General features: G+C 46.1%; 1 protein-coding gene and 1 pseudogene across 1 annotated transcript in view; one reads left to right on the top strand and one right to left on the bottom strand.

Annotated features, from left to right (window-relative positions):
* The window catches only part of LOC130371590 (alpha-1,6-mannosylglycoprotein 6-beta-N-acetylglucosaminyltransferase B-like), a 20,153-nt gene extending 16,691 nt beyond the window's left edge, over nt 1-3,462 (bottom strand). The window contains exons 1-2 of the mRNA XM_056577416.1: nt 3,437-3,462; nt 1,465-1,584 (exon numbers count right to left, since the gene is read on the bottom strand). Of these exons, the coding sequence (XP_056433391.1) occupies nt 1,465-1,584; nt 3,437-3,462 (146 nt within the window). The remainder of the gene's footprint in view (nt 1-1,464; nt 1,585-3,436) is intronic.
* Nucleotides 3,463-9,301: 5,839 nt separating this feature from the next.
* Nucleotides 9,302-19,310, top strand: LOC130371260 (TBC1 domain family member 24-like; annotated as a pseudogene).
* The last annotated feature ends 2,402 nt before the right edge of the window (nt 19,311-21,712 follow it).

Here is a 21,712-nt window from a genome sequence, read left to right as displayed (position 1 = left end):
GGAGGGGGGAGGAGGAGGAGGAGGAGGAGGAGGAGGAGGAGGAGGAGGAGGAGGAGGAGGAGGAGGAAGGGAAAGGAGGAGGAGGGGGGAGGAGGAGGAGGAGGTGGAGGTGGAGGAGGAGGAGGAAGGGAAAGGAGGAGGAGCGGGGAGGAGGAGGAGGGGTAGAGGGAGAAGGGGGAGGGGGCGGAGAGGGGGTGGAGGAGGAGGAGGAGGAGAAGGAGGGGGAGGAGGAGAAGGAGGAGGAAGAGGAGAAGGAGTAAAAGGAAGAGTAGAAGGAATAAGTGGAGAAGGAGGAAGGGGCTGCGTTAAGGGTTAAGGGTTAAGGTTCCAGGGACGGAAACTAGGTCTGGCTCTGCGGAGAGTTCCATCTTCCTGCCGTCTAGTCGCCACTGAATCACTGGTTTCGATCGGGAAAATAAAAAAACTAAGAGAATAGAACCACAGCAAAAAGTTGTTCATGAAATTATAGGAATGAAACAGAAAACTCCACGAAAAAAGGAACATTTTCAGGCCTTAACTTACATCCTTTTGTTTTCCCCCAAATAATAAACAAAGCAAACCTTGAGTCCACAGAGCCAGATCTCACATCAGCCAGACATCCTTGAGGAATGTCTCCCAACCAGAGTGTCATAGAGGCCTCTGTGTCTGTTTCCCATCTTTCCCTGGGGGGTTCGGAGATTTCTGGGGACAAGGACTTGACTGGATATGCTAATATGAATTTATGGGAATGTTTGACAAAAAACTGAAAACAATGCCTGCCCTTCAAACAATTCCTCCCCGTAGAGGACTGAGGGATCATTGAGGAGAGGGAGAGGAACGGGACGGTGGCTCCCTCTGCTAGCCTCAGAGAACAACTTCACCACCACACCTTAAAAAAACAACTGTTTGGGTTGACAAAGGAGCACAAGACCTGGTCATTCGTGCCAGGGACCAAAGCTTCACCTCCTGCGTGGACCCACCGCCGGTGTGTACTCCATTGTGGGATGGAAACTTGGCCCGCCTGTCAACAACACACACAGTGTCACGCTTCATATCGAGCGTGACACTGGACAAACACCCCATCAAAGGACTTGCAGAGCCCCCTCTGAGACGGATGGGTTTGGGGATTGGATGTTCTGTGTGGTTTTGTCTCGCTCTCGACCTGTTCAATCCCATTTCTCAGTGGATGTTAACATTATGGTCACGTACATAAACCTTTATGTTTTCCATGACAAAAATAACAAAGTCAATGAGGCGGGCAGGCCGTACAGTAGCTAAATGTTCTGTGCTGTATCCCGCTTGGAGTGGGACAGGGTCATTTGGCTTTTATCGCATGTATATTCAGATAAATGTCATTAAGGGGCAGGAAGAATGTTGGTGGACATTGGGGTTCAAACCCAGTAGCGTTCAGACACTCTAGCCTCTAGTGACTAGACCTTCCAGATAGGTAGAGGAGAAGGGTGTGTGTGTTTCTGTGTCTCTGACTCACCTTGCTCCTCAGGTGATCTTCCGGCTGGTGTGACCTCACTCTCCTCTCCAGGCACCCAAAGGCTCTGTAGCAGTAGGGTGCCGACCGAGACACAGAGACATATCAGCAGACAGCCACTAGAGGGAGACACAACGCACACCACATATCAATTCATCACTCAATCTCACTTTCTACCAGGAAACTTTCTGAGATGAAGATTTTTCAAACACCTTTACCTTAGTTGAAGGTGGACTAAGTCAAATGTAAGTACGATTCAAGATGTAAGTGTAAGTACGATTCAGTGTCTTTTTTTTTTTAGAAAAGGCATCAACATCCGTCAGTTATTAGTTAGCAGGATTCTCCTGCAAGAAAATCAATTGAATTGACTGTTCCTGCCTCTGTTAGAACCAATGAGCCTCCGCTGATTTATGACCAATCAGAGCATATCTTCCCTGATCGGTTCAGGAATCCATCCTACAAGCAGGTGCCTGTAATGCTGGCAAATGCTCCCGAAACTATATTATTCTCTCTCGCTTTACAACGTTTACCTGCAGCATCTTTTAACCTCACCTAGATGATAGCTTTTTAAACCCAAATGCACCTGTGCCTGCGAGCAACCCCGCAGGGAACGCCCTGCAGATAGACAGCACAAGGAACACTGTGGACTTCAAACGATAAACTGTGTGTCAAAACAAACATGTGAGGTGCGATGTTCTATGTGCTCGCTCGCCCATCTCACAGGGATCACAGATCCAGAGAGAGCGAGATGAGAGAGAGCGGGCGGAGCGGAGGAGAGAGAGAGAGTGGAGGAGAGGGGAGAGACAGAGGAGATATGAGAGAGAGATTGAGCGAGAGAGCGCCGAGAGATAGAGAGGAGAGAGAGAGAGGAGAGATGGAGAGAGAGAGATAGAGAGGAGAGAGAGAGAGAGAGAGAGAGAGAGAGAGAGAGAGAGAGAGAGAGGAGAGAGAGAGAGAGACAGAGAGAGACAGAGTCAGAGAGAGAGAGAGAGAGAGAGAGAGAGAGAGGGAGAGAGAGAGAGAATCCACAAACCTTTCATATCGTCAGTCAAGCATACAATTTTCCACACATACACACACAGCTGCATGCACAAACGACATGCACACACACACACATACAAACACACACACACAGACACACACACACACACACTGGTATACACACATACAGAGAATAAGTCCTACTCAACCGATATACCTTTTGTGAACATCTGCACCCATACAAAAAACTAAGCTCAACAAACAACATTCTACATGTGTACACACACACATTCCTTCCTCACCCTCCATTTATTATAGACGATATTATATTCTTTGATTATCACATGCGGTTGTGATTATGATTAATATAAACTGGATGTTTTTAGTGTAGGCTACTCAAAGGTCAGGTCACCAACCTAAAGGGCACTCTGTCGCCCCCTGTTGTCGGAACCCAGTAAGCCGTCTCTTTATAGGAGAGGCAGACCCCTGAGCCCTGTGAACGGTTTCATTCTGGGTCTTTGGGTTGCCTGTTAACAAAAGACTGAAGCCTCACTTGTTCAGGATTCACCTAGACTCCCCCCTCCCACCCCTCCAACGCACTTAATGTATGTGGTACTTCCTGGCCTCTCATCCTAGCTATTTTTGTTACAGCGCTATATTGTTGTTTCTCCTTCTTCCGACAAATGTACTTATTGTAAGTCACTTTGAATAAAAGCAACTGCTAAATGCCCTAAATGTAAAATGTAAAAACAGGCCTTCAGTTCAGTTTTAGACAGAGTTCTAGTGGGCCGGGTGCAGTCTGATCAGCAGGTGACCGGGTAACCACTCAGCCAATCAGAGGTGACGCATGTCTATGATTGGGTAACCACCTCAGCCAATCAGAGGTGACGCATGTCTATGATTGCAAACCAATGTACGAGTGGTGTTGGGGATATTTTTTCCTGTCAAACACAACAGACGGCGCTCTGGGACTCGGTCTGGCAGTCTGACCTGCGTGGTCGCAAGGAGAGCCTCATATTCCCACGTCAGATGGCCCTGGGAAGCACCTCAATCAAACAAACACACCTGTCAATCAAACAAACTCATGTTGTAAGTATGCAAGTATGAAACAGAGACAGACACAAACACACATTAAGGCACACATGCACACACACACACACACACATACACACAGACACACACACACACACATTTATTCGCAGATAGAGATGGATAGATAGATAGACACACACACACACACACATACAAACATGCATGGACAAACACACTCACACACGAACACATACAGATACACATGCATAGACAGAGATAGACAGATAGATACAATGCCCCCTCCACACAAATGCATGCACACACGAACCACACACACACAGACTCTTCGCCCTCCGACATCAAAAATTACTAACACAAACTACACAACACAAATGCTACGATATACACAATCAATTCACTCTAGCATGCACCACAAAATACACACTTTACACAATACAAACACACTCACCAACTCAGCCACGGCTCCATAATACACCAAAGAAACATGGATCCTTTTTCTAATAAATTAACAAATTAAAGAAAGGAAACTAGTCTCTCTCTCGGTGCTACTTTGTTTCTTTTATCCCTCTTCCCTCCTTCTCCGCTCGTTTCCTTTCTATCTCAGGATCAGTAGCTGGCCATCCCGCGGTTGCCACGGAAACCTGACCTCCCCTCTCGACAACACAATACCAAGGGTGCTGCTCGCGCCTTTCACGCACACAATGGAGCTCACGCTATTGGGCGACACGTCCCATTCAGAGCCCGCCGAGCGGCTTAAGGAACTCAGAATAGACTCAAACTAGTGATAAAACATCCACTCACACACAGACACGCATTGCAAATAATGAGCTTTACTGAGCTTGCACAGCGCTCATGTGAATGTCTAGTTAGTAAATGAACAAGTTCTACTACAATAGGCGTATCGTGTCAACTTGGAATGTCTCATGAAGTTTAGAGAGTAGTTGAGTATTAATTAGTTTTAGTAGTAGTAGTAGCTAGTAGGTGAATCCTGATATTTCCCATAGCAAATAGATTTCCTCCTAGATAAACCTAAACATCACAGTATTTGCTTTTCTGTTGTAGATTTATCATTAGGGAGCATGCACTTCTACCTGGCTCTCAGGAGGAATATTGAACCACCACAAATGATAGGGCTCATAATAAAGCGAAATAAGGTCAACATTTACCAGCAACGCCAACTGCCACCAGCAGATGACGCTATCGTTCCAATGGACCGGGTACACTAAAACACCTGTGACTGGGAGGGCGAACGCGGGAGGCCTGCGTGGTGGGAGCCATGCATGCCGCAGAAGCCCGGAAGGATTTGAGACCGTAAAGCCAATAAGCCAGATACTTTTGGCTTAACAGTCCATCTGTCGCATGTTCTGTGTCTTTGGTTTTACATGTCGCAAACCAAACACACCACCACACGCGCACACACACACAACACACACACACACAAACACACACACACACACACCACACACACACACACACACACACACACACCACACACACAACACACACATACACACACACACAAACCACGAATAAGGCCTGTATGCTTTTCCAGGATGATGTATCCACATTTGACTACATGTTCAACTCACTTTCATAAACTCCAGCATGAGATTGTTTTTATGATTTTCAAGTTGCATGAGGATGGGTTGAGAGAAGATTTCTTTAAAAAGAGAGGAGGGTTTTCATGAAGGTACCGGACATTAGAGAATAAACTGTAGAGGAATCAAATATAAATCTCGGTATACGCGATTCTAAATGCAGTTTATTCTCTTTAATATATTTCAATACGGTGCTTTCCGCAGCACTCCGTACCATGGAGGCCTAACCGACGATATCTCTCAGTGCAGGGCTGACCATGGAGGGTGTCAGACGATATCTCTCAGTGCGGGGCTGATCACGGAGGGTATCAGACGATATCTCTCACGGCTGGGCTGACCATGGAGGGTATCAGACGATATCTCCCAGGGCGGGGCTGACCATGGAGGGTATCAGACGATATCTCTTAGGGCGGGGCTGACCATGGAGGGTATCAGACGATATCTCTCAGGGCGGAGCTGATCACAGAGGCCTTTCTTTGGTGTAATGTTTATTGTTAAAGAAGCTGTCATTCCCACATCTACATTTGATTGAAATGTTAAAATCCATCAACGGCCAGATTTTGCAAGGGTTGAAGTCAGGGGGGCGTCTGCCAAAACCATTCCCTGGACTTTCCCCGCCCCTGGACAAAGCATTTCAATGATCCAACTCGACTTTGACAAAATTATCACCACTGCGTATCAAAAATACCCTCAAATATGGTTAAATGAATATACAATACAAAAGTATAAAATATGAAATTCCTTCCCCAGCTCAGGGCAGGGGAAAGCACAGCCGCAGTTTCAAATGAACACGAATAGGGAATAACAAAATTTGAGACGGGGACATGTTGGAGACTGATAATAGCTCTAAATTAGATTGGTTTAATGAATGTCATGAGTTGGAGCGCTGTGTTTTGGACGCTGCTTTGAGTTAAGGACAAAGCCAGGCGTTCTTTAAGGTTGTTGACCATTTGAATATGGAGCAAAAGGGGGAGGAATGAGTCGAGAGGAAATAATGTTTTAGAATATATATTTCTCCAGCCTCATATCTACCAGCTCTATCATTGAAGCGCAGAGGGTGTGTGAGGGTGTGACGTAGGGCACAGAGAGAATGCGCATGCGTGAGAGATCCCCAGCCATGAGCGCTTCCTCACATCTCAAGACGCGTCTCTTCTCGTCTCTCCAGGTAGCAGCTGAATTACACCACAGGTATTGTATGACGTTATTTTGGATGTGTGTGTGTCTGCATTGTAAGATGCAATGCTGCAGATTTACGTTCAAATTAAAAAATGAGGGACAGACTGTACAACTATACAGAGGAAAACATGCATTGACAGCTACTAGCCTGCTAGCGGAGTTAGCCTTAGGAGCCTCCTAATCTGCTATCTGCATGTATTCCATTGTGTTTGCATTGTATTTGCGGTTTGAATTGATTTAAATGGCTACCGTAATTATTTCGGGATGCTGTACTCTCAAAGAATAACGTCACATTAAAAGCAGGCTAACCATTCAAGCTGTGTGTGTGTGTGTGTGTGTGTGTGTGTGTGTGTGTGTGTGTGTGTGTGTGTGTGTGTGTGTGTGTGTGTGTGTGTGTGTGTGTGTGTGTGTCCACTGCTTGCCACATAAGGTGTGTGTGTGTGTGTGTGTGTGTGTGTGTGTGTGTGTGTGTGGTGTGTGTGTGTGTGTGTGTCTGCAGCCTTTGCAGTGTGTGACCACTGCTTGCCACATACGTGTGTGTGTCCACTGCTTGCCACATAAGAGTGTGTGTGTGTGTGTGTGTGTCTGCAGCCTTTGGTGTGTGTGACCACTGCTTGTCGCATAAGTGTGTGTGCAGCCTTTGCAGTGTGTATGTGTGTGTGTGTGTGTGTGTGTGTGTGTGTGTGTGTGTGTGTGTGTGTGTGTGTGTGTGTGTGTGTGTGTGTGTGTGTGTGTGTGTGTGTGTGTGCAGTTCAAACTGTGTTTTGGTTTGAATGACTTGAATTGTATTCTGTATTAACAGCTATATTTTAAAGACTTGTCCAGAGATTAGGTTAAGATTAAATAAATTGGTAGACTGCAATAATATTAGGAATACAAACCACAATATAAATAAAAAAAAGGTATATAATAATAATGTATGGAATATGGAAGCTGTGTTTAGGGTGTGTTTAGAGTCGTGAGCTGTGTTTAGGATCGTGAGTTGTGTTTAGGTGTGTATGTGGGTCGTGAGCTGTGTTTAGGGTTGTGAGCTGGGTGTGGTTACAGTAAGGGTTTGGTGTGGTTAGGGTATGGGTTTGGTGTGGTAACAGTCAGGGTAAAGGTCCATGTACTAAAGGACCATGTTCCTCAACATATCTTTTCATCTAGAGCTTGGGAACCGATTGTGCATCCTCCCATCCTCCATAACCTGAGAACACGTGAGGCGTCTTTCTGCACAAAAGGTTGTCTTATCTCGTCGTCTGGTCACATGCCCCCACCCAGTGGAAATGGATGCCACAGTTTATAAAACTGGTATGCTAGCTGCCAAATCATTATTTGACTATTTGTAGTGCCAAAGGAATGTCTTCATCTCAATTTCCTTTCACTTTTCTTGGAATTCTTGCCAATAAACGGTCAGTTGTTGAGGGCATTAAAGTACATACACACACACACACACACACACACACACACACACACACACACACACACACACACACACACACACACACGGAGGTCAAGAAGCCTTTGACTTGTGCTTGTTGACCCTTAGCTTCTTCCTCAGGATTAGAACCTAAATGTGTCCGTGTGCCAGGGGAGCCGCCACGTGGATCCAAATAGGGCAGGACAAAAGTTATTGGGTTAACTTGAGTACCTCCAATGCAAAGCGCATTCAGCCATTGGATTGACAACCACCATCTAGTGAGGCCCGTGGTGTAATGTGTTTTCTGCTCTTGCTTCCAGCCAGCAGCATGGGAGGCTAGTACCAGTAGCCGGGGCATCTACTCACTGAAGGACCGAAGGGCCAGTCTGACCCCTACCGCCCCCCTTCAGCCCGGCCAACGGTAGGTCTCAGCCCAACGCTGAAGCACCCCCAACCCCAACCTCATCCACTTCCCTCCATATGCCCTTACAGAAGACCCTGTGGGCCATGCAAGAGCATTTGTCTGTTTTTCTTCAACTGCATCTTACTTCTGTGTGTACGTCGTGTACGTGAAATGGATGTGCCGCATCAGACTCGGCTGCATTTTTCCTTTCCTACACTTTGTGAAATGGCCTGAAGCCAAAAAACACGTTTTCTAAAGTTCTAGACTCAGCAGATTTGTTTTGCCTTAAAGTGCAAGTTAAGGGGCTGTTTCAGCTGGGAGTAGAACATCTATATATATTTAATACATTTTTGTGCAACGGGAGGGGGGGCAAGCTGTAGCTGTACTGTCGGAAAGGTAAAAGGAATCTGAGCAACTATAGGTTGAAGTTTTTTGTTGTTTGACGTGTGGATATTATATGCTCCTCAATGACATCACTGCAATTATTTGGTCAATATTGAAATCACAATTATTCAAACGATTATTTTTGAGTTTGAAAACATGTTGTATTTATGTCTCTCCCAAAGAAAACTTTGAAAATGAGAACTTTGAGAATTCGCCTTAAAAAAATACACAAAATGGTCAAAAAGAAAATTTTCCAATCTAAAATAATAAACAGATATGTATCCAGCTGTTCTGGCCTTTCTATAAAACATTAATGAAAAACATATATATATTAAGAAAAATAGAAAATCTCGATTATGTTAATTTTGTGTTAGTTTGACTCTAAAATTTAAATTGCGATCGAAATTCGATTAATCGCCCAGCCCTAGCAACACCATGTTCTGATTGTTATCCTCTGGTTTAAGGTTCTAGGATCTGCAGGATTAAGGTGTTCTACATGTTCTACAGCCCTACAGCTTCTCCAGCTCTCTTGTTGTACACTATCGTTTTTTTAAATGAGTGTGGCTGAAAATAACCCGACGTAGTGGATCAAATATCTTGGGTGTTGGTTGGCCACTCCACGATAGCGCTCTGTGGGACAGAACCGTGGGTTTGCTTCCACATAATTCATGGCGTGGCTTACATTGTCCTTGTTTTTCACAAAGAACATAAGTGAGTCTACCTGATGATCCAAGTTTTGCAGTAGCAAAGAATTCGGCTACTCCCGTGAACGGATTTAAACCAATGTGTTGATCTTTCCTCCCCGTCTCCAGCGTCCCCGTCCCCCCGCCGCCCTCACCATGTCTGAGGAGGACCGCGGCCCCTTCGTGGACTGGGCCCTGCTGGGCGAGACCCCGAGGCCGGCACGCCCGCCAAGCTGGACCTGAAGGACCTGAAGCAGCAGGCGCGGCAGGGCCAGTGGTCCCGGAGCCACACGCTGCGCTGCCAGGCCTACCGCCACCTCATCGGGGCCGTGCCCTGCCGCGCCGTCACCTCGGACGCCGCCGTCTACCGCGACCTCATGGCCGGCGCCGCCCAGAAGCCCGCCTCGGCCTTCCCGCTGCCCGACTTTGTGGACGACAGCCCGTGCCGCGTACGCCCTGCGGGCGGAGGCGGTGGCGTCGGTGCACCGCGTGCTCTCCTGCGTGGCGGGCCAGTTCCCGACATCTCGCACTGCCCGGCGCTGCCCGCCGTGGCGGCGCTGCTGCTGCACTTCAGCGGCGACGAGGCGGCGTGCTTCGAGCTGACGGGCCGCCTGCTGGCGTGCAACGACCCCGGCCGCCGCCTGCTGGACCAGACCTACCTGGCCTACCGCTCGTCCTGCATGACCTTCGGCGACCTGGCCACCAAGCACTGCCCGGCGGCGCACAAGCTGGTGGTGGGCGCGGCGCGCGACGCGCCCGAGGTGTACGGCGACTGGCAGCGCTGGGTGCTGGGCGACCTGCCGTTCGGCCACGCGGCCCGCGTGCTGGACGTATTCCTGGTGGAGGGCTACAAGGTGCTGTACGCGTGGCGCTGGCGCTCCTCAAGCTCTACCGCAAGCACAAGGCCGGGGCGGCGGTGCGGGGGGCGGGGCGCAGCCGGCGCCGCCGCCGCCGCAGCAGGAGCGGCGGCGGCGGCGCGGTGCGGGAGGACATCCAGGCCTTCGTGAGGAACATCGGCGCGGCGGCGACGCCGGAGAAGCTGCTGGAGAAGGCCTTCTCCATCCGCCTGTTCAGCCGCAAGGAGATCGCTCTGCTGCAGGCGGCCAACGAGAGGTCGCTGCAGCAGAAGGGCATCACCGTCAAGCAGAAACGGTACCAGTGGTCCCAGATCAACCCGCTGCCACCCTATCTCAGTCTCTCCGATATCGGTCCTTTAAACTCTGACATTGATCTTTGAATCGATGGCCCCATAAATTCCAGCTTTTCTCACCAGTTGGGGTTAGGGTTGATAACATTCTAGCCTCCTCAGTCAGGTCCCCAGCCCTACACTGACAGCAAGACGCCATCTGCCCTCTCATAACATTTTCACTCCAATGGACTATTTCTCTCTCTTTCTTCTGCTCTGTTTGCCATTTCATTCGTCTGTTGCTTTGCACTAATATTTCCCATGTTTGAAAACGTTTTTTTCTGTTTGATTCCACCATGCGAATTCTTCCATCCTCCATCTTCTGTTCACGCCTCGCTCTCAAAGAGCCAGGTGGGTTATCTTTTACCGCTTCCCATCTCCTCTTCTCCCCTCCCCACTCCTTCTCTTTTCCTCGTCCTTATCTCTGCTCGAGCTCCTCTTCCCCCCTCACTCTCCATCTGGTGTGCCTCAAGCCCTCCTCTTGTTTGTGAGCAGACATAGATGTAGATTCATGCTGAACACACACGTTACACGCACTGACACTCATAGACGTGCCTGCCTCTATGCAGAACTGCCTACCTTAAAGTGTAGGAGGCCGGATAATGTTTCAGTCCGGATTGTACATAAAGGATGAGCAATGGAGGCTGCTCCATTGAAAGTATGTTGAAGTAAGATATCTTTGTGAAAAAGTCATTGAAATGCCTTTTTGAAATGCGCTGCTGATTAGCAGTGGATGAGTCCCATCCCACTGAAACACCTTCATTTGATTTCGCAGAGAGCGTTCAATTTATTCTCGTGTCTCGCTGTCGAAAAACAAACAAACCCTACGTTTGTTCCCGACAAATCGGAGATGACGTGAAGCAAATCTCTGCAGACAGGGCGACGCCTTGCTCAGGCAGAGCTGAATGTCCTCATGTCTGCATCACTCCTTGACTGGCCAAAAGGAAGTGTACGACCTCTTGGCAGTGACATTGGTCTATGCCATACCTTCTATACCATACCTGCAAGATGCAAAGATCCAATATAATCATTGCCTCTCTCCCCTCTCCCTCCCCTTTTCTTATATCCGTCTCCATCTCTCTCCCTTTTTCTTCCCATCTTCTGCCTTTCCCCCTTCTCTCTCCCCTCTTTCTCTCTCTCTCCTTCCTGTCCCTCCCACTCCAGGCGTAACGTGCAGCTGTCCCTGAACCCCGACACCTTCTCCTCTGAGATCTTCAGTGCCAAGGAGATGCGCGATGTCTGGGCGTGGATCCCTGAACGCTTCGCCCTGTGCCAACCTCAGCTCGTCTTCACCACCGCCACGCACGGCTGCAGCCTCAACCGGTACGCACATGCAGAGTCTATGGGGACTCTGAACAAGGGTTTTGAGTCTCTTTTGATGAAGCTGGTGAGCGACTGAAGCTCGTGCTACAAATTGAAGGGTTGTGACTTGATTGTTCGACCTTTAGTCGCTCTTAGCGATGGCGCAGAGCGCTCGAGGGGACCTGTGTGTCGGACTAAGGCCTGGAGGTAGTCTGGGGGAGTCCCATTGACTTGGATCTGATGCGAGCTACTACAGGGAGCCGGTGAAGGTCCCATAAAGGGGGGTCACAGGGGAGAATTTTGGCAGGTTGAACACTGCAGCGTTCTGAATACGCTGCAAAAGGTTGATCGCGGAGGCAGTGTCTCCAACCAGGAGCTGGTTGCAGTAGTCGAGGCGGGAGATGACGAGTGCTTGGACCAGGAGCTGAGCTGCTTCCCTCGTGAGGAAGGGCCGGATCCTGCGGACGTTGTAGAGAGCAAATCTGCAGGATCAGGCCACCGCGGTGATGTTCGCGGTGCAGCACAGCTGACAGTAAAACTGAATTTACAGTCAAGAGCATGAGACATTTCTAGTGTCTGCTGTCATGTGAGTCAACCGGGCAACAAGCTGCAGAACAGCGTGTTCAGTCCCTGTAAGAGTGAGTTAATATTCACCCTCTGGTCACAATATCAGAGAATACTGGTAGCAAAGTGCACCTTTCAGTAATCATTGACTGGATTGGTATAGGTTGTGTAAAAATCATTTGATCATGACTGTTTCATAATGGGGGACGGGGGAAAAGATGATTTTGTTGTTATAATGTTGACAGCACAGTCACATGTTTTAACTTGTCCTAAACTTGTTTAGAATGTATTCTTTATATCGTAACATCATAACCTCTACAAACGTCCAATGAGCCTCAGGAAATAGAGCAGGCTAAAGGAGAATCCAGAAGGTCTTGGAGAGACCGTGGGATGGTTTACCATCTGCTGATCTGTCCATCTTCCATCCCAAAGCCCCCAGTTATGATGTTACTAATGGGTAGATTTTGAAATCGCCTATAATGACTAGGACGGCATAATGATATCTATGCAATATTTGTACCGAATGGTCAAATCAGTGCTGGGTTCTAATCCCTGCATTGTCCCTCCAGGTTCTACTCCCACTGCGAGGGCTATGAACCCACCCTGCTCCTCATCCGAACCACAGCCGGAGAGGTAGGGGTTGTCTGTTGGTATGTGTGTGTTTATATCGTGTGTGTGTCTTTATATCATGTATGTGTGTGTCTGTGTTTATAGCGTGTGTGTGTTTATATCATGGGTGTGTGTGTGTGTGTTTATATCGTGCTTGTCTTTATATTGTGTGTGTGTTTTATATTGTGTGTCTCTTTTTATATCATGTGTGTGTGTCAGTGTTTATATCGTGCGTGTCTTTATATTGTGTGTGTGTGTGTGTCTGTGTTTTATGTTGTGCGTTTCTTTATATTGTGTGTGTGTGTGTGTTTTATATTGTGTGTGTGTCTTTATATCATGTGTGGTATGTGTGCAGGTGTGCGGAGCGTTCCTCTCCACCGATTGGGAGGAGCGTAAGAGAGGAGGGAACAAGCTGAGCTTCTTCGGGACGGGGGAGTGCTTCGTTTTCAGGGTCAGTAGGAACCTCACTCACTCACTCACTCACTCACTCACTCACTCACTCACTCACTCACTCACTCACTCACTCACTCACTCAGCTGCTCTTATTAAAGTCTAATTAAAATTCAAAATCTCACATGGCTACTTATGAGTTAAAAGTGGACATATCTCTGATTTGTTCAAGCGATGCCTGATGCCTCTCTATATCTGACTACTGGTACATGTTTCTGACTTCCTGCCAGGGCTTTCGGCATTCTAAGCCCAGTGTACATACTCTACCTAGAAAATCCTTACTCCTACCTGCTCCTGGATCTGACGTCAGTGTCAGTACCTTTTGGAATAAAGGGACATAGATGAAGTAACTAGTAAGACAACAAGAACTTGGCTTCTCAATCATTGGTGTAGTTCTTCAGTCTTTTCAGTAGATGGAGCCATACTACCAATATACACTAAACAATTATTGAAGTGGTCAATTTACATTTAACTTTACATTCTGGAGGATTTGTTTGCAAAATATACATTTTAGACAGCTTCGTCCATTCCCAATGCTGGACGTTTCTACTTTTAACATGCGTACATCTCTGTACTTGCACTACCAACATTCACCACAATACTAGCCAAACCAATAGGAAAGGAAGATGATTCAGCTAGTACAACGTCTTTATTCAGGCCTTCCCCCCCATCATGTTTGATGAAAGCCCTACTCTAGAACATAGAAAATGTATCAATCTAACCAATCTTCTATCAAAATAAGAGTTGACTACCTAATCCCAGGTAAACCTGAGATTAAGAATTCCTATCAACCTAAATAATATGACCAATATAATATATTCTCAGTTTAAGAGTTGCTAATCTGATATAGTCTTATCAAATGTTTCTATGAAGAGAAGTAGGTTAGAAAGGTCTTGTGCTCTCAGACTAGAGGCGAACGATAGAAATCGCCGAATGAGAATCAAAGAAATTTACATTCCTTTAAACTCTTGTCACCCAGATGAAGAGTTACCAGTATAATCTCTTGTTATGTAACCCGGATGAAGGGTTACCAGTAGAGCCCGACCGATAACCTACCTACTTCCGCTCAATTTTCATTTCACTTCAGTACTGGGTCTGGGTCTGCTTCATATGCATGGGTTCTTTGGAAGCCAGATTTTTGGCGGTCCAATCAGCGAACAGAGGGAGTGGCTGAGAACGATGACGTTGAGGTCGCGGGCCGATTTCAGTTGTAGTCAGAGGAAGACCAGGAAGACAATGGAGAAGGATACGAGAGAAGCTATTCGGTCTGTTGTGGGATCGCTGCCGAATATCGATCAATTAAAATCGGAGCAAGAACAAGCTTTGCTGAGTTTTGTTGGTGGCCATGATGTTGTGGCGCTTCCCCCCACCGTGTTTGGGAAAAGTTTGATTTTCCAGCTGGCTCCGTTAGTGGTGAAGGAGCCGGTCCCGTCGCATGACATACGTCACGACCAAACGCTATGCGATTGGTTATGGCAGATCCAGAGTGGCACTGGGCAGATCCAATCATTTTAAAACTTCAACAGACACCCGCCTCCAAGTGAGTGAACGTTAGTCAATTGGGCAGTTCCAGACCTTCTGTACAAATGAAATGAAGTACGATGGTCTGTAGGACCAGGCTAGGACTATAGGGTATCCACCACAAAATAATAACTATTATCAGCACTAGTCTAGGCCCAACTGAAAAAATATCAACTGCACTCACCAATGATGTTTTCAGAGAAGTACCTTTGCTGATAGCCAAACTGTTGCGAAGGGTACTTTTTCAATGCTGGCCGACGGGGGCCTTCCTCAGGCTGCTGGCTAACATAACTAACAGTATTCCCACTAGCACTAGACGCAGCTTCATCCTCCACGTTCTCTTCCCGCTCCATCTCTTGTTCCTCTTCTTGCCCTCACACTCCTTCGATGAACTGCTGATGTCCTCATCCCCACTTACTTCTTTCTGCATGTCACTTTCAATTAGGAGAGGCTGAGGCGCCACTGATTCCTCTGAATGAGGTCGTTTTTACACAAGAAATCGATCAATTTTTCACGCCGGCCAAAATAATGCACGCTAGCTGGTAAAAGCATAATGTTCAATGTTGCTATTATAAATCACCAAATATTTGTATTTTATCAGCCTTAAAAATCCTTTATCGTCGTGCTCTAGTTACCAATATAATATCTTGTAAACCAGATGAGGGTTACCAGTATATCTCTTGTAATGTAACCCAGATGAAGGGCTACCAGTATAATCTCTTGTAATGTAACCCAGATGAAGGGCTACCAGTATAATCTCTTGTAATGTAACCCACATGATGAAGGGTTACCAGTATAATCTATTTTTAATGTAACCCAGATGAAGGGCTACCAGTATAATCTCTTGTAATGTAACCCAGATGAAGGGCTACAAGTATAATCTCTTGTAATGTAACCCACATGATGAAGGGTTACCAGTATAATCTATTTTTTAATGTAACCCAGATGAAGGGCTACAGTATAATCTCTTGTAATGTAACCCAGATGAAGGGCTATTAGTATAATCTCTTGTAATGTAACCCAGATGATGAAGGGGTACCAGTATAATCTCTTGTAATGTAACCCAGATGAAGGGTTACCAGTATAATCTCTTGTAATGTAACCCAGATGATGAAGGGGTACCAGTATAATCTCTTGTAATGTAACCCAGATGAAGGGTAACCAGTATAATCTCTTGTCCCCCAGATGAAGCCCGAGATGGAGCGCTATGAGTGGGTGGTGATCCGCCATCCTGAGCTGGCCTCCGCGGTCAAGACGGGCGGCCAGGAGGGGTCGGGCGAGGTCGGGGGTCAGAACTCAGACGGCAGCAGCAGCCTGCAACAGCCCGAGAGGCCAGCGGGGGAGCTGTCCCCCTTCCTCGCTGCTCGCCACTTCAACCTCAACTCCCGGAACACGTCCATGTTCATGGCCGGGAGCTTTGACTCCATCATCGTAGGTGAGTGGCCGCACAGACTGGAGGACATTATAGACAAACGGACCAAACTACACTCTAATGTAGTGGGTGAGTGGGACGGACGTGCAGACAGACACGCTAGACTCCACATTATTGTGTGAGTGGATGGACAGACAGACAGACTAGAGTCCAGCAAAGTCGTTGAGTGGGCTGGACAGGCAGAGTCCATTATAGTTGTGACCATATTGGGTGACTGCGACAAGATATTTTATTTTGCAAGAAGAAACTAGTCAACATACGTTCAAGTGTGTGTGCCATTGGGATGTTTCCATATAATTGTTCCAACATTGCATTAAGCACCGGTGCTCTATCTTATAGGGAATGGGTCATTGTTTCAAATAGGACTCATTACTCAATCATAAACAATCATTATTACTTCTTTATTCATCCATCGTCATTTAACACTTTGGGTTGGGGTTAAGCAAAGATCCTTTAACTAAAACTATTAACCATAACTACTACTATTTGCATTAACTTCTACTTTAAACATTAACTACTTATATTTAACATTAACTATTTACAATAACTACTATTAACATTAACTATCAACAATTAAAACAAATTAACATTTCCTACTACTATAAACTTCTATTAACATTAACAATATCTCCTACTATGAACTGGGGTGCCCACCTGCTAGGTGCATGTTAATGCTGTTGCTTTGCTGATGTGCGCGTGGTGCTGCTCTCTGTCCAGGAGGGGGCGAGGGCAACGCGCTCTACATCGACTCTGAGCTGAACCACGGCCGCACGGGCAGCTGCACCACTTCGACAACCCCCCGCTGTGCTCAGAGAGCTTCCAGGTGGCTCTGCTCGAGGTCTGGGGCTTCCAGGACACCATGGCCTCCGAATAAACACACACGCACACGCACACACACACACATTTAAATAACAGTGAGGGCTTTCCACAACAGTCAAATACCTACTGCTCTTACGATTATTCAAAACATGTATCTTCATTTACAAACCTACAATACAAATCATGGAAGAACTTTAATACGTGTTATATGTATTCACTCACAACGCGAGACGTCCATGGAAAAACAGTCCAAACCATAGTAACCAAACCAACATCCGTCCCCATAATACGTTTTAAAACATTGTTTACTATTATTTATTATTGGAGTACATTTTAAAAGAAATTAATGTTTTTGTATAACCATATATGTTTTAACATTGTGTGCATATTGTTTCGGTGTCGTGGCACTGGCATTTACAAGTATTGATGTACTTGCATAAAACTACGTATACAATACTACGTAAAAGCATGTACCATTATTCAGCCACTGTTGATTTGCTGTTTCTGTGTTTCATGTCAGGTTGTGATATGCACTAGCACTGAGCTCGCATAACGTTCGAGAAGGAAAGGGTGTGCATTCTGACTAATGCCATTAACAAATGCTACCATCCTGGAGCTAAGTGTTGTGGTCTTCTAGGGTTGGGTTTGGTGGGTGGGTCTGATGGGAAGGGCTTGGCTGTGAGAACTCTGTTCTGTGAACGTCTACTGTCATGGCAGAAGATGCGATAAACCATGATGGCTAGGTGGTCTGCTTTCATTTCATCATGTGGTTGGTTATCCAACTACCCAGACAACAGCTCTGTGCGGGAACACCTAGCTAGCTGAAGCTTTGTACCTGTGTTGTAAGGAGACAAACGACTCCCTCTGCAGTACCTAACCTGCGTAGGTTGAGACAATAGGCTAATTGTTTTCATCACAATAATGTTTCCCAACAGCAGCAATCAAGTAGATGAACCATCGGGGAGGATGTGTGGTGATGCTGGTTTCACCGTGCACATTTATTTCTTAATGCACAACAGGTGTGCAGCCTGCTGAAGGCTGCTGAAACCAGCCGTCATCCACACACTCCACAACCATGAACATAAGTGACATCACAAGTGGGCGTGTTCACCCAGAGATACCAGCCTACCCAGTGGACTGTAGTGGGCTGATCTCTCCATCATCCATCTGCGTGGACACTCTCACTTGTGGCTTTAGGGTCGCTTGAAATGGCTTTTAATGGCTAATCACCATCACACCTAGTAGTAAAGGGGCCCTTTAATCATCAATCACTTTCCCAGTTATGTGTTGGTCGTCGATGGTGATGCGCGATGCATGGGCGGTATCACGTGTGCTTTCTGCTAATACTGCTACTTAGTGGTTGGTTAAGCCGTTGGAATGAGAGACCAGAGGGAACTGGTCTAGTAGTAGGGATCAGGTGCACGCCCACGTGTGTCTGAACCGTCTCTCTTGGGAGATCCTTGAAGTGGATTTGGTGCTTTGTTTTTGTGTTCATATTGAATATCGTTGAATATCACTTGTCCTCCCTGCGGCAAGTGTGGGTTCCGTGCTCCCGGTTGTGAAGTGTGTGGGGCGTGTCTAGTTGTTGTGAGGGTGGTTGTGTGAAAAATGTGTGTGATTTGTACTGAAAGTGTAAAATGTTGGATTACCTCTGCATTTCAAATCCAAAGGGATGGATATTCTCTGACTATTGCACTGTATATCTCTGTCTCTAGCCATCCCTCTGTTATCTGCCACTCTGGGTCACCTCTCTTTCCTTCTCCCTCTATCGGGCTCTGAGTCTCGCTAGATTTCTGTCCCTCTTCCTCCATCCCCTCAGCTAGTGCGAACCTATCCGTCCAAATGTTTTGGAGAAGACCTCAGCCATGGTGCGGCCGTTGAACTTCACCGCCATCCGCAAAACTCCTAATGTATTGTACATGCGCTGCAGTCCTAATACTATCCCTCCAGTAAATCTAAAGTCCCTGATCCCTGCTAGTAGTGTTTGTTGTGTAGATGTTGAGGACCTTACTCCGCCGTCTCAGCCATGAGATATGGAAACACTTTCACAGTTTGGTAGAAGGATTCTCTACCAATATGTCGACCTGACCTTTGAGCCTCTCTACCACCCAACTTCTTCCTCTGTGCTACAGTTAAGTCAAGGAGGTATACATGTTGGATGTACTGATAATGATGACATCTATGTGTATAGAGTGAATATGTCAATACTGAGAACCTTACCTTGTCAATACAGAGCTGTTTCAAAATAAAGGTGGTATCGGAGATTTTCCGGAGAGATCCTTAATTATGGCTGAAGACCATTTATGTTCAAAACATGATTGGGAAGATCAAATGTGTGTTTTTGGACAGAAATAGGAGCAGTGGAGACATCAGGAAGCAGATTTTACCATGACTAACGTGGAAGTCCATAACCAGCTGCTGCCTGACTGGAAAAAATGCATTTAAAATGACTCAAGATTAAGGTTACAAATATAACCCTGCTCGCAAGCAAACCCTGTGGAAGGTCAAAAAGACAGACTATATGTAAAATTCCATGAGACTACTTTTACTAATTTGTTTCAAGTCACATACATTTTATTCCTACTTTATTTTCCGTTTATTTAAATTAGATGGTTCAATTGTATGTACTAACAGGTGAAATTGTTCAGCCTATCTGTATATGTATCTTATATGTATCTGTATACACAATTTAAATGTCCTAACACCTTATTTTATTCCAACATGTAAACCAATTAGGATATTAGTCATGTAACACTGCATCACTATTCTTCTTGGTCAAAACAGTCTCAATACTACTTTGTACATTCTCTATTGCAAAAAGAAGATAATGTGTTCAGTGTTGACCAAAAGGACTTCACAGCGCAAGCACTAAAGTACAGTTCAATGAGTACATTGTCTCAATTCCCATTTCTAGAAGAGCAAATGAAAAACCGTACATAGTTCAAGTAAAAATTAGGATTTCTTTAGTGTTCAATGTATCTCAGTTCACATACTTCAAAGTCTCTTGGGGAATAGCCTTAGTATACCATATATGGGCTACGACTCAATCCTTTGAGTGGCATTGACTCAACTCCAAAGTTTTTCATTCACAATTCATCCATCCTCTGTCCCGCCCCAGGCAGTAAGACGACCTCTCAGTCCATGGCTTCACCTTTACAGGGGCTCTCTCAGCACAGCCGTGTTGGTGTAGAAGAGTCGGCAAACAATGCGTAAAGACTGTGACTAAATAATTGTCATATAGGCTCAACATATGGCGAGGGACTGAGACAGCTCGAGGTGGGAAGAGAAGGTTATTTCATAGGCCTGTACCCAGTTAGCACACAAAGCAATTCATCTGTAGCCAGCAGTTTTAAGTACAATTATTTTGAATATAGGCTACTCCTGTATAAGTTCACTGAACGAAGCAAATTCAATTTCCAAAGATCCTCGTCCATAACCATCCTTGTCACAAGTGCACAGGCCACAGCTTGGCCTCTGTCTGACGTGATTGGTTCAAATCAAATCAACAATTGCAAAGCAAGGTGCTTAACAATTCAATGAAAATAGACCAAATAAATATCAATAAAAGGTTGGTTGAAGAATAGCAAAGACTATTTGGCGTTTTTTAGAACCAATATCTGTTTATTTCGAAGTGGCATGAAGCAATAGAGGCATATCTATAATGGCCGTTAAACATGTGTGAACTGGTTGTGATAGTGGTTATCTGCTGATGCATGACTTGGCAGGGCACTCTGGCCAAATATATATTTAATCAATGCTATCTTTAAAGCAGTGGGGAGAAATCCTGGCTCTTCTGCCATCAGACATCAAACCCTTGCGTGTGTCTCAGATGACGAGGTGGCACCCTGCAGGTAAGGGGACCTAGCCGACATCGAGATACACTGCGTCTCCCGTTACAGCAATGGACCAGCACGGTGACCCCCCCCCCCCCCCCCCCCTACCACCACCACAAACGCACACACGCACACGCAGACACACAGAATACAAGCCTTAGTACCACAGGAATAAATCAATACATTTATAGATCATTTCAACGATATTTCTCTTTAACACTGTCCCTCCATTCGTCTCTGATGAACCGTTTTGGATCACCTCCCCCTCCCTTGCTTGCGCGCGCAACGGTCGATAACCATCCTCATCTACAAAGTGCACGTGCCACAGCTCAGCCTCTGACGTGATTGGCTGAGGAATATATATATAATTTTTGGTCGAGGGATGGGAGGAAAGAAGGGGGGAGGGAGGAAGACTGCACGAGCTCCTGGTGACTCACGCACCTCGTCACTCCCATGCAGTCCCTGGCGCGTGCTCCCTTTCAGCGATACAGTGGGGATTCTCGACTCCCTCCCCCATCACACACACGCACACACAAACACAAAAAAAAGCACATAGAAAAAATGACAGAAACATTCCTTCTACTACGTTTGAGATTTTATATTATGCAATCTTTGCATTTCTCGATTGTTGTATGTTTGTTAACATGATATAAATATATTATTGATATAAGCCTATATTTGATAAGAACGCAATTAAAGATATTTCTTTATTATATAAGTTACATGAATTTTTTATAGTATTTACCATATAGACCATTCATGTGTTTTGCTTGTGCCATACACGCCCTCTTATTCTGCTATGAAGGAGACAAACCGCCCAGGTATCAACACCAGTGTCTGCAGCGGATCGC

The sequence above is a fragment of the Gadus chalcogrammus genome, chromosome 18 (assembly GCF_026213295.1).
Source record: "Gadus chalcogrammus isolate NIFS_2021 chromosome 18, NIFS_Gcha_1.0, whole genome shotgun sequence".
In the NCBI taxonomy this organism is placed as follows: domain Eukaryota; kingdom Metazoa; phylum Chordata; class Actinopteri; order Gadiformes; family Gadidae; genus Gadus; species Gadus chalcogrammus.
Note: the sequence above shows the minus strand (reverse complement) of the source record. Positions and strands in the feature narration are given on the sequence as shown.